The sequence below is a fragment of the Anas acuta genome, chromosome 1 (assembly GCF_963932015.1).
Source record: "Anas acuta chromosome 1, bAnaAcu1.1, whole genome shotgun sequence".
Classification (NCBI taxonomy): Eukaryota; Metazoa; Chordata; class Aves; order Anseriformes; family Anatidae; genus Anas; species Anas acuta.
Window position 1 is genome coordinate 132,706,505 of NC_088979.1, and position 12,510 is coordinate 132,719,014.

General features: G+C 41.8%; 1 protein-coding gene across 19 annotated transcripts in view; it reads left to right on the plus strand.

Moving 5' to 3' along the window:
- Positions 1 to 225: 225 nt before the first annotated feature.
- ARHGAP8 (Rho GTPase activating protein 8) overlaps positions 226 to 12,510 on the plus strand; it is a 104,967-nt gene continuing 92,682 nt past the window's right edge. For 10 of the 19 annotated variants that reach the window (XM_068657487.1, XM_068657493.1, XM_068657624.1 and 7 more), the window contains exon 1: positions 11,265 to 11,547. In XM_068657487.1, the coding sequence (XP_068513588.1) occupies positions 11,394 to 11,547 (154 nt within the window). In that variant the 5' untranslated portion in view covers positions 11,265 to 11,393. Of the gene's footprint in view, positions 443 to 11,264; positions 11,548 to 12,188; positions 12,333 to 12,510 lie in introns of those variants that run through there. The other 9 variants (XM_068657595.1, XM_068657615.1, XM_068657531.1 and 6 more) reach the window with 9 other exon arrangements.

The window sequence follows — 12,510 nt, forward strand, 5'->3', positions numbered from 1 at the left end:
CAGAGACCTGAACTGCCGCATTGCTGAGCGGGAAGTCAGTCTGGGTGGTTACAGACTTCCTAGGGAGAGCTCTCTGCCTAGTGTAGACCATTACGCCCTTGCTAGTGGATGACAGCCGTTAGAGGAGTTGTTCTTATGGGCGGGGGGATCGCTCTGCCCTCCCGGCTCGCCCTGCCTGCACTAACTACCACGCCCCGCCCTGCTTGCCCGTCCAGGTCGCCGCGCCCCCCAGGGGCGGCTTTTGAACGGCCGGGGAGGGGGCGCTGCCGACTCCGCCTACGTCTCGTCAGCCTCCCTCGCGCGGGCTGCCGGGCTTTGGCAGCTCCCGCGGCTGCTTCGAGTGGCCTTGGTGCCGGAGGAAAAGCTCTCCCTGTCCCGGTATCGCGCTCCGCTGCAGAACGCGTCTGTCCCGGAGCCGATCGCCTCGCCAAGTGAAAATGGGGTAGGTTTTATTTTCTACCGTCTTGAAAGATTTCTGGGAGTGCAGGCAAGGGCTTAGAGAGAAAATATGCATGAAAAATGTAAGGGTCCGTGAAATAAATTATAAACAACTCGTTTCCAACATTCAGTCCTTATATAGCATTGTTTTGTCTTCTCCATCTCCCAGCCATTCTCCCCTGATTTTTCAAACTTTTCTGTGAATAAAGTGTTACCCCTATACTGAAGCCAGGGATAGAAAAATGGGGGCTTGATTAATCGCAATGACGATTTCTAAATAAAACAATTGTACTTACTGAAGTGAGGAATGGAAGAATGGGGGCTCGCTTAATCGCATTAAAATAGATATTGCTGAGTGCCTTTGCTTACTGCTGTGCAAATTAACTGAAACAAGGAGTCTTGAGACCCCTCACAGAGGATGTTTCCTGACAAAATGGGGAACCTGTCTCAAAAACCAGCTGAGACCAACCTTGTGGTTTGGACAAGAGACAAGGAGCAGTTAGGTCTGTACAAAGGCAACAAGTGGTGATGAAGAAGAATTATCAACCTTCATTCCCGTGATCCCCTGATGATCACCACCAGAAGCCACTATGCAGGTGCAGATGGGAGGAGTTTATGGAAATGACTTCTTGGAGCTAATTTTAATACAAAGTGGAGATAGGTTATGAATATGTATAGCTGTATTGGGAAACTTAATACATATGTAACTCTTTACTGCATATAACCAAAGCAAGTTGCCGCGTTAGGGCACTCATGCTTTTGGGAGCTATCCCGCATGTGCCCAGCTCCGAAATAAACCGCATACCTACTTTATGACTCATTTGCTTTGAGTTGTAGAGTTCTTCCATGAATCAGTACTACTCTGACAGGCTTTGTAGCTTCAGTCATTGTTCTGGTCCAGAAAACCCTTCCTCCCCCTGAGGTCTTTGGTCATAAAAATCATTCTCAGCCATAGAAAGCTTCAGCAGAGCCCACAGTTAGCCACTGGATTCCTGCAGCCTCATTGCTCCACTTGCAGGCATTCTTGAGCGTTCACCCTCAGCAGGTTCTCTCCAGTTAATCAGCTCTGCACTGAGTCCCTTTGCACATGGCCTCTACCTTTCTGAAGGGGTATATAACAAATGTATTTGCCTTCATAGCTGAAGGGGAGGGAACACTGCATCCCCCCAGCTACAATTTCCTATTTTTTCATGATTATTTTTTAACTCATATTTTATTCCGTTTTCCTAATTTTTAACTCAGATTTTTCTGTTACATTTGGCTTTTCCTTATTATTTTTTTTCCCAGACTGGTATCTTTAGACTATGATTAAATGGATGCAATGAAATGCCTTTCATGTTTTGTTTGTTTGTTTTTGTTTTGTTTTTAATTATCAAAAACTCTGACTTTTGAAAGTGGGATCATTCTGTAATACTGTGCAACTTGAAATTAATGTTTCCAAGAATAATGCATGATGCTCATTTGCCCTTTGACAGATTGCAATTTAAACATTTACATGTTATAAAATTTTCAGTCCTGTACTTTGGAAAATCTCCACTCCCAGTGTGAACGTGTGCGACATTTCTTCCTTATTGTGTTTGATTTTTATCTCATCTTGCTTAAATCTGAACTTTCTCCTTTTGGTACATATGACTGCCTCAGGGTTCTTGAATATGCACAAGGACAATACATGAATCTGATCTAAAGCTCTATTTGATCATATCTTTTTAACAACCCTAAATACTTTTTTGGAAATCCTGGTCTTTCTGTGATGAAGATGGCAGTGTCTGGGAAGAACACCTTATTCCTATTTGTATCAGCATCCATTTCTAGAAATAGTTGCACAACAGTGGGTATATCAATATAACTAAAGCCTTGCATTTTTCTGGTGTTGTCAAGATGTTAGGTGTCATTTTCCGGAGACACAATTTTGCTTGTTAGGTATATATAAAGTATAAAACACTTTCAAAACAGCTTTTGAATTTAGCTAGGGCATGTACTTGCTATTGTAACTACAAATAGTACTAGCAATACTAGTAGTACCAGCTACTACATGGAATTATTAATTGGCTGCTTACCTCATCCATATGCAATATACTACCTGAACCCTATTCATCATGCATTCAGCTAAGACCAGAGTTATTTAAACACTCTGTTGCTTTAAATCAATCCACAAATACACTAGGAGACTTCCTCCTCTGTTGTACTGCTCATCCTACAGAGACACAGTGTCCAGCATAGCTTTTCCTTGGTCCTTGTTTCTGGCGCTGTTGGATGCTAGTCAAACTGCTTATCAGTCACACACTCAAGTTCCTCATTATCTCAGTTCCACAGCTACAAAATACAAAAGTTATAAAGCAGTCTGCCAGTGCTTTGGCCAACACACACACTATTTAGCTGTAAGTACATACATTCCATTGGTTTATGAATACTTCTTGTCTTAAGAACAGGTTTCTTTTTAATAAAAATAATAATAATAATAATAATAAGTAAACATGATTTGTTAAATCTCTGTGGGTGAAATCCGCATTGTGCTCTGATGTGCCTTCCTCATGAGAAGCTGGAAACTCATGAAGAGTGGAGTTCAGGGGCAATGGGCAGCTTGTGAATCTGAGCTTTGTCCTTTGGTATTACATTTGATGCCTTGGCAACATACCTTGAAATTTAGGCAATTCACCTTCTAGTAATTTCTTCAGAGTTGTTTGTGTTTTGTGTTGTGTTTTTGTTTTGTTTTTTTTTTTTCTACAACTCCTCCATCAAACCCCTTCTAAGTGATGGTTTTGACCTGTGAAATTCATGAGAGGACTATAGTTTTCCTTTCTGCACCTCAACTCCTCTCTTTTCAGGCTAAGGCTGCATAGGTCAGAAATTAGTGCCATGTGTGTAAGCGTGTGTCCTGGTTTCAGTTAGGACAGAGTTAATTTTCCTCCTAGTAGCTGGTAGGGCGCTATGTTTAGGCTTAGGATGAGAGGAGTGCTGATAACATGCTGATGCTTTAATTGTTGCAGAGCAGTGCTTACACCAAGCCAAGGACATTTCAGCTTCTCTCTCTGTCCTGACAGTGGGCAGGCTGGGGGTGCAGCAGAAGCTGGGAGGGGACAGACTCAGGACAGCTGACCCAAACTGGCCAAAGGGGTATTCCATAACATATGGCATCATGCTGAACAATATATAGGCTAGCTGGGGTGGGGAGGCCGGCTGCTCGGGGATAGGCTGGGCATCGGTCGGTGTGTGGTGAACAAGTGCACTATCCATCATTTGTTTTGTACACATTATTATTAGTAGCACTATCACTGCTGTTATTGATGTTGTTATTGTTATTTTTCTGTCTCAATAAACTGTGTTTATCTCAACTCACAGGCTTCGTTTTCCCGTTTCTCTCCCCCATCCCAGAGAGGGAGGGGGAAGTGTGAGCGAACCACTGTGTGGTGTTTAGCTGCCCGCAGGGTTAAACCACAACAGCATGTTCAGCAAAAAATGCTAATAATCCTACGTTGTCTTTTTGTTTTCTTTTTGGTGAGGCCCTGGAGAATTTGCATGAATAGAAAGCCAGGTAGGCATAAAACAGTGAGGAATGGATCCCCTGGCTTGAACACTAAGCAGTAGCTCCAGCCTGAGTGATGAACCTAGGCTATTAAAATGATTCTTTTACAAGAATAAGGTATGTGTTCTCAGGGTGTCTCTTTAGTGCTGACCGTTATTGCTGTTAATGATGCATTTGCAGGGAAGTTTGGTGGACATTTTGGACCCAGTTCAGCCTAAACACAGCACCATCAGCTTCAGTGGAATTCTGCCCATTGAAATGAAGCCCAAGTTTTTTGCACCATGTTTTACAGCATGTGCTGCTTCGACGAAAGGGAATTGCAGTTGAATGCTGGCTTTTTAAAATGTTTTCACTCTTGAAAGAAGCCTGATTGACAAAGAATATGAGCCATTGAATTATAACGCACCAGATTTTACTAAGAACACTCTAAATATGCAAATTTATGGGAGGGGAAGCAATATTCTTGCTCCTATTTAGGATGGGCTTGATAGACAGAAATAATTTTCTTGTCACTTTTTAAAGAGAAGAATTATTAATTCTGCTTTGTCTGTTGAAAGGCAAAAGCCAGCAATCATATTACAAAGTAGGTTGCATAAATTGGTTGACTTTCAATGCTTCTCTCCCCATCACATCGTATGAAGAAGAAAAGATTTCTTAATGGTGCCAGGTTCCATTAGAACAGTAGCGCAACATAGTTTTAATTGACACATACCATGTCTCAGGAAAATAACAGGCCAACTCCCTGACCATTCAATTACCATATAAATAAGAATAGACATATCTCCCCTCATATCAGCATCATGATTTTTTGTTGTTGATGAAAATATGTTAATAGGTAAAAGCAGCTTTTCATTTGAATAATGACTTAATGCTTCTGTGAACTTCAGAACCTCAGCACCTGCTAGGGTGCTGCTGTGGTATATAAATCTGGTCAGGGAAATGAAGCATGCAAGTCCTCTGCTGTCTTTTATACAGAAGACTATCATTGATGGGAGACAGGAAAAAGACCAATGATGCATGCTTTATGGTGTAATTTTCTTCAATTTTCTTCTTTGTGCATAGCCAGGTGGAGCTCATCCTTCGAAGGTACATGCTTCAGATTTACAAGATCTCTGAAGAAACAACCAATGCTACCCATGTGACTTGGCCATAAGAGAGGCACCAGATTTGAGTCAAAATGAATTACATGTGGGGCCCAAAGTTCAAACAGGTATTGCTATTCAAGTTACCATCCTATTAAGGAAGAAAAATAAAGGCAACACCATGCTCCCCCAACCTCATTTCTGAAATAATTTTATCTTGCACACCGACTGCTTAATAAGAGTTTTGTGCATGCGAAAGGAGAGAAAGTGCTTTGAGGCTGGACCCTGTATCAGTGCAGCATCCCAATCTGCAGCTAGATGCTGTGATATACAGTAGCATGGGGCTCTGCAAGTAGTGGTTATCAGATAAAATTCACTGTTAAGATTGCACAGTTGTGAATCAGCTGTTAAAAATAATGCTTCCACTAGATGGAAGGCTATTCTTTCTGCTGTCTCCTCATCAATTCCCCCTACTCAGTGAGACTCGGACCTGAAAGCCACTGTGCTGTAATTGTATCCCTGTGTCACTTGGGAAAGCACTTATATTGCATTGGCAATTCACTCTGCAAGGACCATTTGATTTTCAAAAGGTGTATTTAGCATATCTGTCTGAAAAATCCAATCTGTTAAGTATTAGCTCCAAATGACATATGTGTTCACACAGAAAGCAGGAAAACCATCGGGCTTTGCAGAACAGTAATTTCACGAGAGTTCCTCACAAGTGAATTCCTCAAAATGTCTATGTCTTTCTATCCTTCTGACCATGGAATAAGAATCTATGTCCATTTGTACTGTGCACTTGGAATGGTTCAGATAAAGGAATGTGTAAATAGATACCTTTGCTTGTATTTGCTGCTGTAGCCTTTGTGTTTCTCTCCTAAGGCTTGTTACTGCAATAGTCCTGCTATAACAAAAGGACCTCTTTTCTTAGTTTGGCTTATGAAAGGGCATTTTAACAGGACTGTCCTGGAAATGGAGTAAGATTCAGTTTACCCACCATCTTCATCAAATAGGAGAAAAAATAATAGGGTTCAAGCAAGCACAGTACTGATATATATATATATATATATATGAAATACATATATAAATACCAATTTAAGTTCTTTTTACATTCCTTCTGAATTTTTGTTCCATTGAGAGTACACATGGATTCCTAATTTCATTCAGCCATTTCAAAAAGCAGATGATACTCCATAATAGCCTACATGGAAGTTTCAGTGTAATAGAAGTCAACAGAAGCCATATGGAACGTGAATGAAATTGCCTTGCTTTGTTGTCCATTATCTAGTGGTCTAGTTCCATATGGTGATTGAGCTCTGTTTACATGACTTTGATGATGTAGGCATCTATTTTATTGGAATTGTTAACCAATTAATAAAAATCTACTGCCATATGTGCTGATTCTACAGTTTGCTGTTTTATTTGCATTGGAAACTGTTTTGGGAAGAACTCTTATCTAAATCCTGTTCTGATTATGATAGTGTCCTTCTATACAGAGACTCAGATCACAGTTGCACATCTAATTTGTGAGAGAGGAAACTCTTGATGAAAACTGATACAAAGCTTTTGGTAGAAATTCAGATCCAAGCCATTCATGACCTGACTCAAGCCAGCTCTTTATGTTCCATAACTTGGGGACAAATTCCAATTAATGAATGCATGTCAAAAAGCAGAGTGTAAGTCATCACCTAATGCATAATTAAGGAAAGTGTTAAATACGAGGTAGAAAGATTCATGAATAGGCTTCTGGACAAAAGCTGAAGAAATTGATAAAAAGAACTTGGTTCCAAGATTATTCATTAGTTGTTAAAAAAATTTGGAAAGGGGTTTAAATCTCTCTTTGGTTGAAGACCAGATCTTTTATGTCTTCACAAGGGACAGATTTTGTCATGTTTTCCTACCAAGAAGTGTGCAACTTTTTGAACACGTGGTACACACTGAGAGGTGGACCAATGTGCTTCTTACTGAATTCTTTGGCTGCAGAAGGTATCTCTCAGAAAAATCCATACCTGTCGTCTTTCTCATTCATTCCTCATTTATCTCTGCCCTCAAGGAATTACCAGATAAATTACATTTATCGTCTAAAGCAACAAACATATTTGTGAAGCAGTGGTTTAGAGGTACTTGTGGGTCATAAAGTACTACTCTTTCAGTTAATCTATGCATCATAATTAACTTCTTTCAAAAAAGCACGCACGCTAGTTGCCAGAGTAAATAGTTTTGCTGCATAATGTGGTAATATTAACCCAGCAACAGAGGATTTGGCCCATATCAGCATTTATTTCCTTTAAAAGGGAGTGACTGAAAAGAGCCTGTGGATTCACCGGACTGCTATTACCATAGCTCACTAATGCTAATTACTGTGGAATTTCCTGTTTGAGGAAATCCAACTGTGAGTTCATAAACGTGTGAAAGCAAATGGAGAGGAAAAACAAAATTCAGACAGCTCTTCAGTCACTTAAATCTTGCTTTCGAATCACAGCTTTCTTCCTTTATTCTGTTCTGTTCTGCAGCAATGCAAGCTACATGAAGGGGGGAAGTATCAAAGAAACAAAACCAGAAAACAAGCAGTTCTTTTTTACTGACATGTGTATTATTTTTACTCTAAGTGGTATAACAGGAATTTCTTCTCGTGTTTTAAACCATGTTTTTGCTTTATTACCCATGCTGTAGTACTTCACTGCCATTTTAGAAATTACAGATTCATTCAAAGAACACTGCTGAATACTGAATTTGTGTATTTATGTTGCATTCATTGTGGTAACTTAAAATATACATCATAAATAACCCTAGTAATAAGGAACACAGTAACCAATATTAAGTAATTTTTGTGTTAGAAGGCTCTCATTTGCAGCTTTTTTAAAGCAAAGTGTAACAATAGTGAATTACATTCCTTGAGTGAAACTGTATATAAATTACAGATTTGTAGATGACAAATAACATATATTTTGTTCTTGTTCATATAAAATGAAAGGATAGGATATACACACATTTGAGAGTCAGATTGGGTACGCTCACCCATATCATTCTCTTATCATGAAGAAAAAAGACTGCATAAGTTAATAAGCGTAGCCTGGTAAGCATTAGCCTGGTAAACACGCCACAGCATTACTTGAAAACATGATTTTGCTGTTTTTGTTGATCTTTTCTCCAGTTCCCATAAAGTCAGCTGCCCTCAGTGCTGAAACGTTATCTTAGAGACCCAGGATGCAAACCTGTTGCATTTTGAGATTAAAAATCTGAGGCCATCTTTTACGGAGTAAAAACACATTGCCTGATATTACTACACTATTTTATCAGTCAAACTTGCTTTCTGTGTTGAAACTGTAGTCTATACTTAACTTTATACTTAGCTTTCAATCCTAGCTACGATCCTGGAACATTGATCATCTACCCATGCAGTTAAAACAACACCAGTGGTATACACCTTATGTGGGCATTCAGCCAACATAAGATGATGAGCAGCTGAGACCAAAGTCTTCCAATGACAATCCTACAGTCCTTGCAGTTATCACTGCCCTAATTTGAACTTTGCTGTGCAGGAGATCTCAGTGAGTGGAAGTTCCCACTCTTCAAAATTTCTAGATAACCTCTTCTCTACAAATTGAGCTTAGGGTGATAGACAGGTTTCCATCTAAAGTTCTTTCTAAACAACCTGTTTATTGAAACATGCAGAAAGACACAGAAGGGCTAAGGTACAATCAAGGAGAGTTTCATGCCCAGTGAATGATATAGAAGTACAGTAGACCAACCAAAAATTTGGACTTGCCTTCCTCTCTTCCCATTGGTACTACTGCTCTGAGGAATTAAATGCCACTCCCAGGAATGACCTCACCATAGTCATTACCATCTGGAAGAAGGCAGTTGGAGACTCATATAAATTGGTAGCTAATCAAGAAGGTGGCAAAGTCCACAGAAAGAGATCTCTTTTAGACCAGATTGACATGAGCAAAATAGCTCTCATCTATAGGACAACCTCTTACCCATGAACTTCACTTCTGCATCTCATTTTGAGATGGCAGTTGTCTGCAATTGCACAAGCAAAATGATTTTGTTTTAAAAAAATAAGGTTTATTCTAAATCCATTGAGTGAAAGTGTTAATAAAGAGAAAACTGGAAGCATTGTTCTTAGCTGTTCTTTTGTGGTTGCAGACACAATGTTAAAATAATAAAAATAAAAGTATAAAACAATGCTTTTGAAACATACAAAGCAATGTCAGAGCATTCAGGTTGCATGCATAAAATCATGAAGGCATGATTGTAAGTAAATCTGGGAACTAGGCAATCTGAATGCACAGTTTTTCAGAAGAAACCTTTGAGGCAGGCTTTGAAGTAAAAAAAAAAAAAAAAAAAAAAAAAAATTTGGCTTTTTCAGCCTGAGGAGTAAGTCCAAAATCAATCGTAGGCCTGCTGTGCTTTAATTTCAGGTCAGACCTAGTAGCAACAACAGCTCAGGAAAGACTCTGAAAAGTCCAGAGACTTCAGGGGGGATTTGGTGAGAAAATGAAGTGATCCAAGCAACTACAGGCTCTTTTAACTGATCTCATTAGTGCACAAAGCTTTAAAACAAATGCTGAATAAAAACCTAATTAAAGATGTGGAAGTAAATGCAAAACTAGTTAAAATGCAGCAGAGCTTCACCAAGAATAGAATATACCATTCTAAGCCAGCATCTTTCTCTGATAAATCATTTTTTCAAACAATGAAAATATGGTAGATAAAATCTTTCTGGACTTTAATAAAACATTTGAGAGGATGCCATGCGAGAAAATATTAATTAAGATGGAGAGATGTGGATGAATGTAAGGCATGAAAAGTAAGGATAATAGCATGTGCTGAAAGGGAAACTCTGGATGGAAGGCGGTTGCTAATGCAGTTCCATAGGGACTGATCTCAGAACTAATCTTAGTTTAAATTTTATTGGTGACCTTGGCACAGAAAACATGAGTGTGCTAACGAAATTTGCTGATGACATCAAGCTAAGACCTGCTGTTACAAAAGAAAAGGACTGGAATACCTCATGGAAGGAATTGTATAAGTCTGTTGACTGGAGAAAGAAATGACATGCAATTTAATGGAAGAAATACAAAGTCACGCACTTAGCAAAAGTACTTATTAATTCTAATAAAGTAAGGAGGAGGCTTCTCCACACAGACAGAAGAAAGAAAAGAAACTGCATCAGTCAGAGGCAGAAGGGAATCCACAGTGAGCTGCTTTTTGTTTGGAAAAGGTGGCACAAGCAACATGCTAGAGCCATACAGGCAGTCGTTCTGGTCAGTGCTGGCGTTCCCATCTCTGACAGCAGCCAACAGCAGTAGTCAGAGAAAAGGGGAATCCATCCTGGATCTGTGGAAGCAGCCGGCAGTTTGTGACTCAGTGATGTCTTTGTGCCTTTTTTCATGCCCTTTTTTTTTTTTTTTTTTCCCTCCTTCCAGTGATTTAGCTTACTTCCTACCTCCCCCCCACACACACACCTCTTGTTGGCAATGACTGTTTCCCAGCATCAGTCTGAGGGAGCAGTTAGAAAATGGCATAATCCAGGTGAAACTGTGGGACAGATCAACCTAGAACATTTAATTAGGATGCCGATGGTACTTTGTACCGTATCCTACCTGCTTTGGGACTACATCCACTTGGGTAGCCTAGAGGAGTTACTGGTGTCGTACACTTTGGAAAAAAAGGTATGTGAAAATGATGAATGTCGGTCTTTTGTATACAAACTGGAAAATTCCTCTGGGCAGATGTCTCCTGTTTGTTCTCCAGACAGATGGAGCAGTGCCACTGCACACTCGCAGTGCAGAGCCCCTCGACACATGCAGGCCTTGCAGCAAGGGGCTGCATTTTTGACTTTTCCTCCGCAGATCTCTGGAGCAACTCACACAGGTCCGATCCCCCCTCAGCTCTACGTCAGTATGTTCACTGCTCTCTGCTGTATTCAGATGGTGCTGCTCAAACACTTGATAACTGATTCCCCCCTAGTAATAAAGAGGCAGTAAAATGTGATTATTTTCCGTATCTTCCTTCTGCATTTGGTTTTATTTTCTTCCTTCCCTCTGGAAATCCAACTAACTCGGATACCGACTACTCTGATACTCGGTTACCCCCAGACCCACGAGCATGCAGTAGGGACGCTGAGGGACCCTGTAGTCACAGCAAGCTCAGCCTCAGCTCCTGCTGCCTCCAGCAACCCTCAGCAGGAACAGAAACCGAAAGGCCCCGGGGCTTTGCCATGCCCCTCGCAGCCCCAAGCCGAGCCCGAGGGGCAACCCCTCTCTTTCTCTCTCCCCCCCCTTACCCTCCCTTCTCTCCCTTCCCTCCCCTATCCTCTGTCTCAGTCTCGGTCTCTTTCGATGGCAGACGTCCCCGCGCTTCCTCCCGGCGGCCGGAGGCGCCCTGCCTTCGGCCTTCGCCCCTCCTCCGGCCGCCCACAGGTGAGGCCGGCCCTGAGGCCTGCTGCTGGCCGACAGGAGGACCTGCGGTGCCCGCCTGTCGTGCGCCCGACAGGTATGTCAGAGCTGCCGGGCCCCGCCGGCCGCCGCCACCTGGGGGCAGCGGGAGGGAGCGGCCCCCATTCGGCCCCTGCCCCTGGGGCCCCAGCGGTTGCCTGCCGGAGAAGGGAGGGAGAAAGCGGCTGGGGCTGCCCAGGGCGGAGGGAGGGAGGATAGGGTTCGCTTTCCAGCCAGCGTCTGCGGTGGTGCTGGCCTTTGGGCGAGAGATGCCCCGTCGGAAGGTGCAGCGACCCGCTGGTCGGGCTGGGGTTCTCTGCCTCCTTTCTTCCTTGTGTGTGTATGCTAGGGAGGCAGCCTTGCTGTTCCCCTGTGCAGTGTTTGGCGTGCCCCGTGAGGACACACAAGAGGTTTTTGTGCGGGGCAAGATGACTGTAAGCTAAAGAAGCTTTTAGCTTCCAGTATGACCAACTGGGAGCATGAATGTGCTCGTTCTGTGGGATGCGTCCATTTCTACAATATCCCACAACAATAGGATTCAAAGTTCATAATGATGGATGGGGTCAACAGTCGCAGGCTTTATATGAGGCTGTTGGCTTACAGCTGTGCTTGCTCCTCAGTCACAGAACTGAGCCTTGTAGCTGTTTACACAGGGATATGACTCAGTCCAGGAAGATTTTCTATGTTCATGCAATGTCATTTTTCTGGTTCAATGGTGGGTGGGTGAATTTGTGCTCTCGTGGTCATGCCCCCTGACTTCATGGAAGGACCAAAAGCTTCTGTGTGGAAGAGCTGTTGGAGAATTGGAGCTCATGTTTGGATATAAATCTCACAATACACAGGGTAAGCAGGGGTAAAGATTACAGTAAACATTGTGTCCTTGTCTGGATGTGACAAACTGAGGGTGTAGAAATTTAACACTGTAACTAGAAGCCATAAAATCTCATAAAGAATGTCTTTAGCTATATACTCATATGTTGTTCTTTTAGGGCTTCTTTCCTCCTCTTTGTTACCAGGCCTT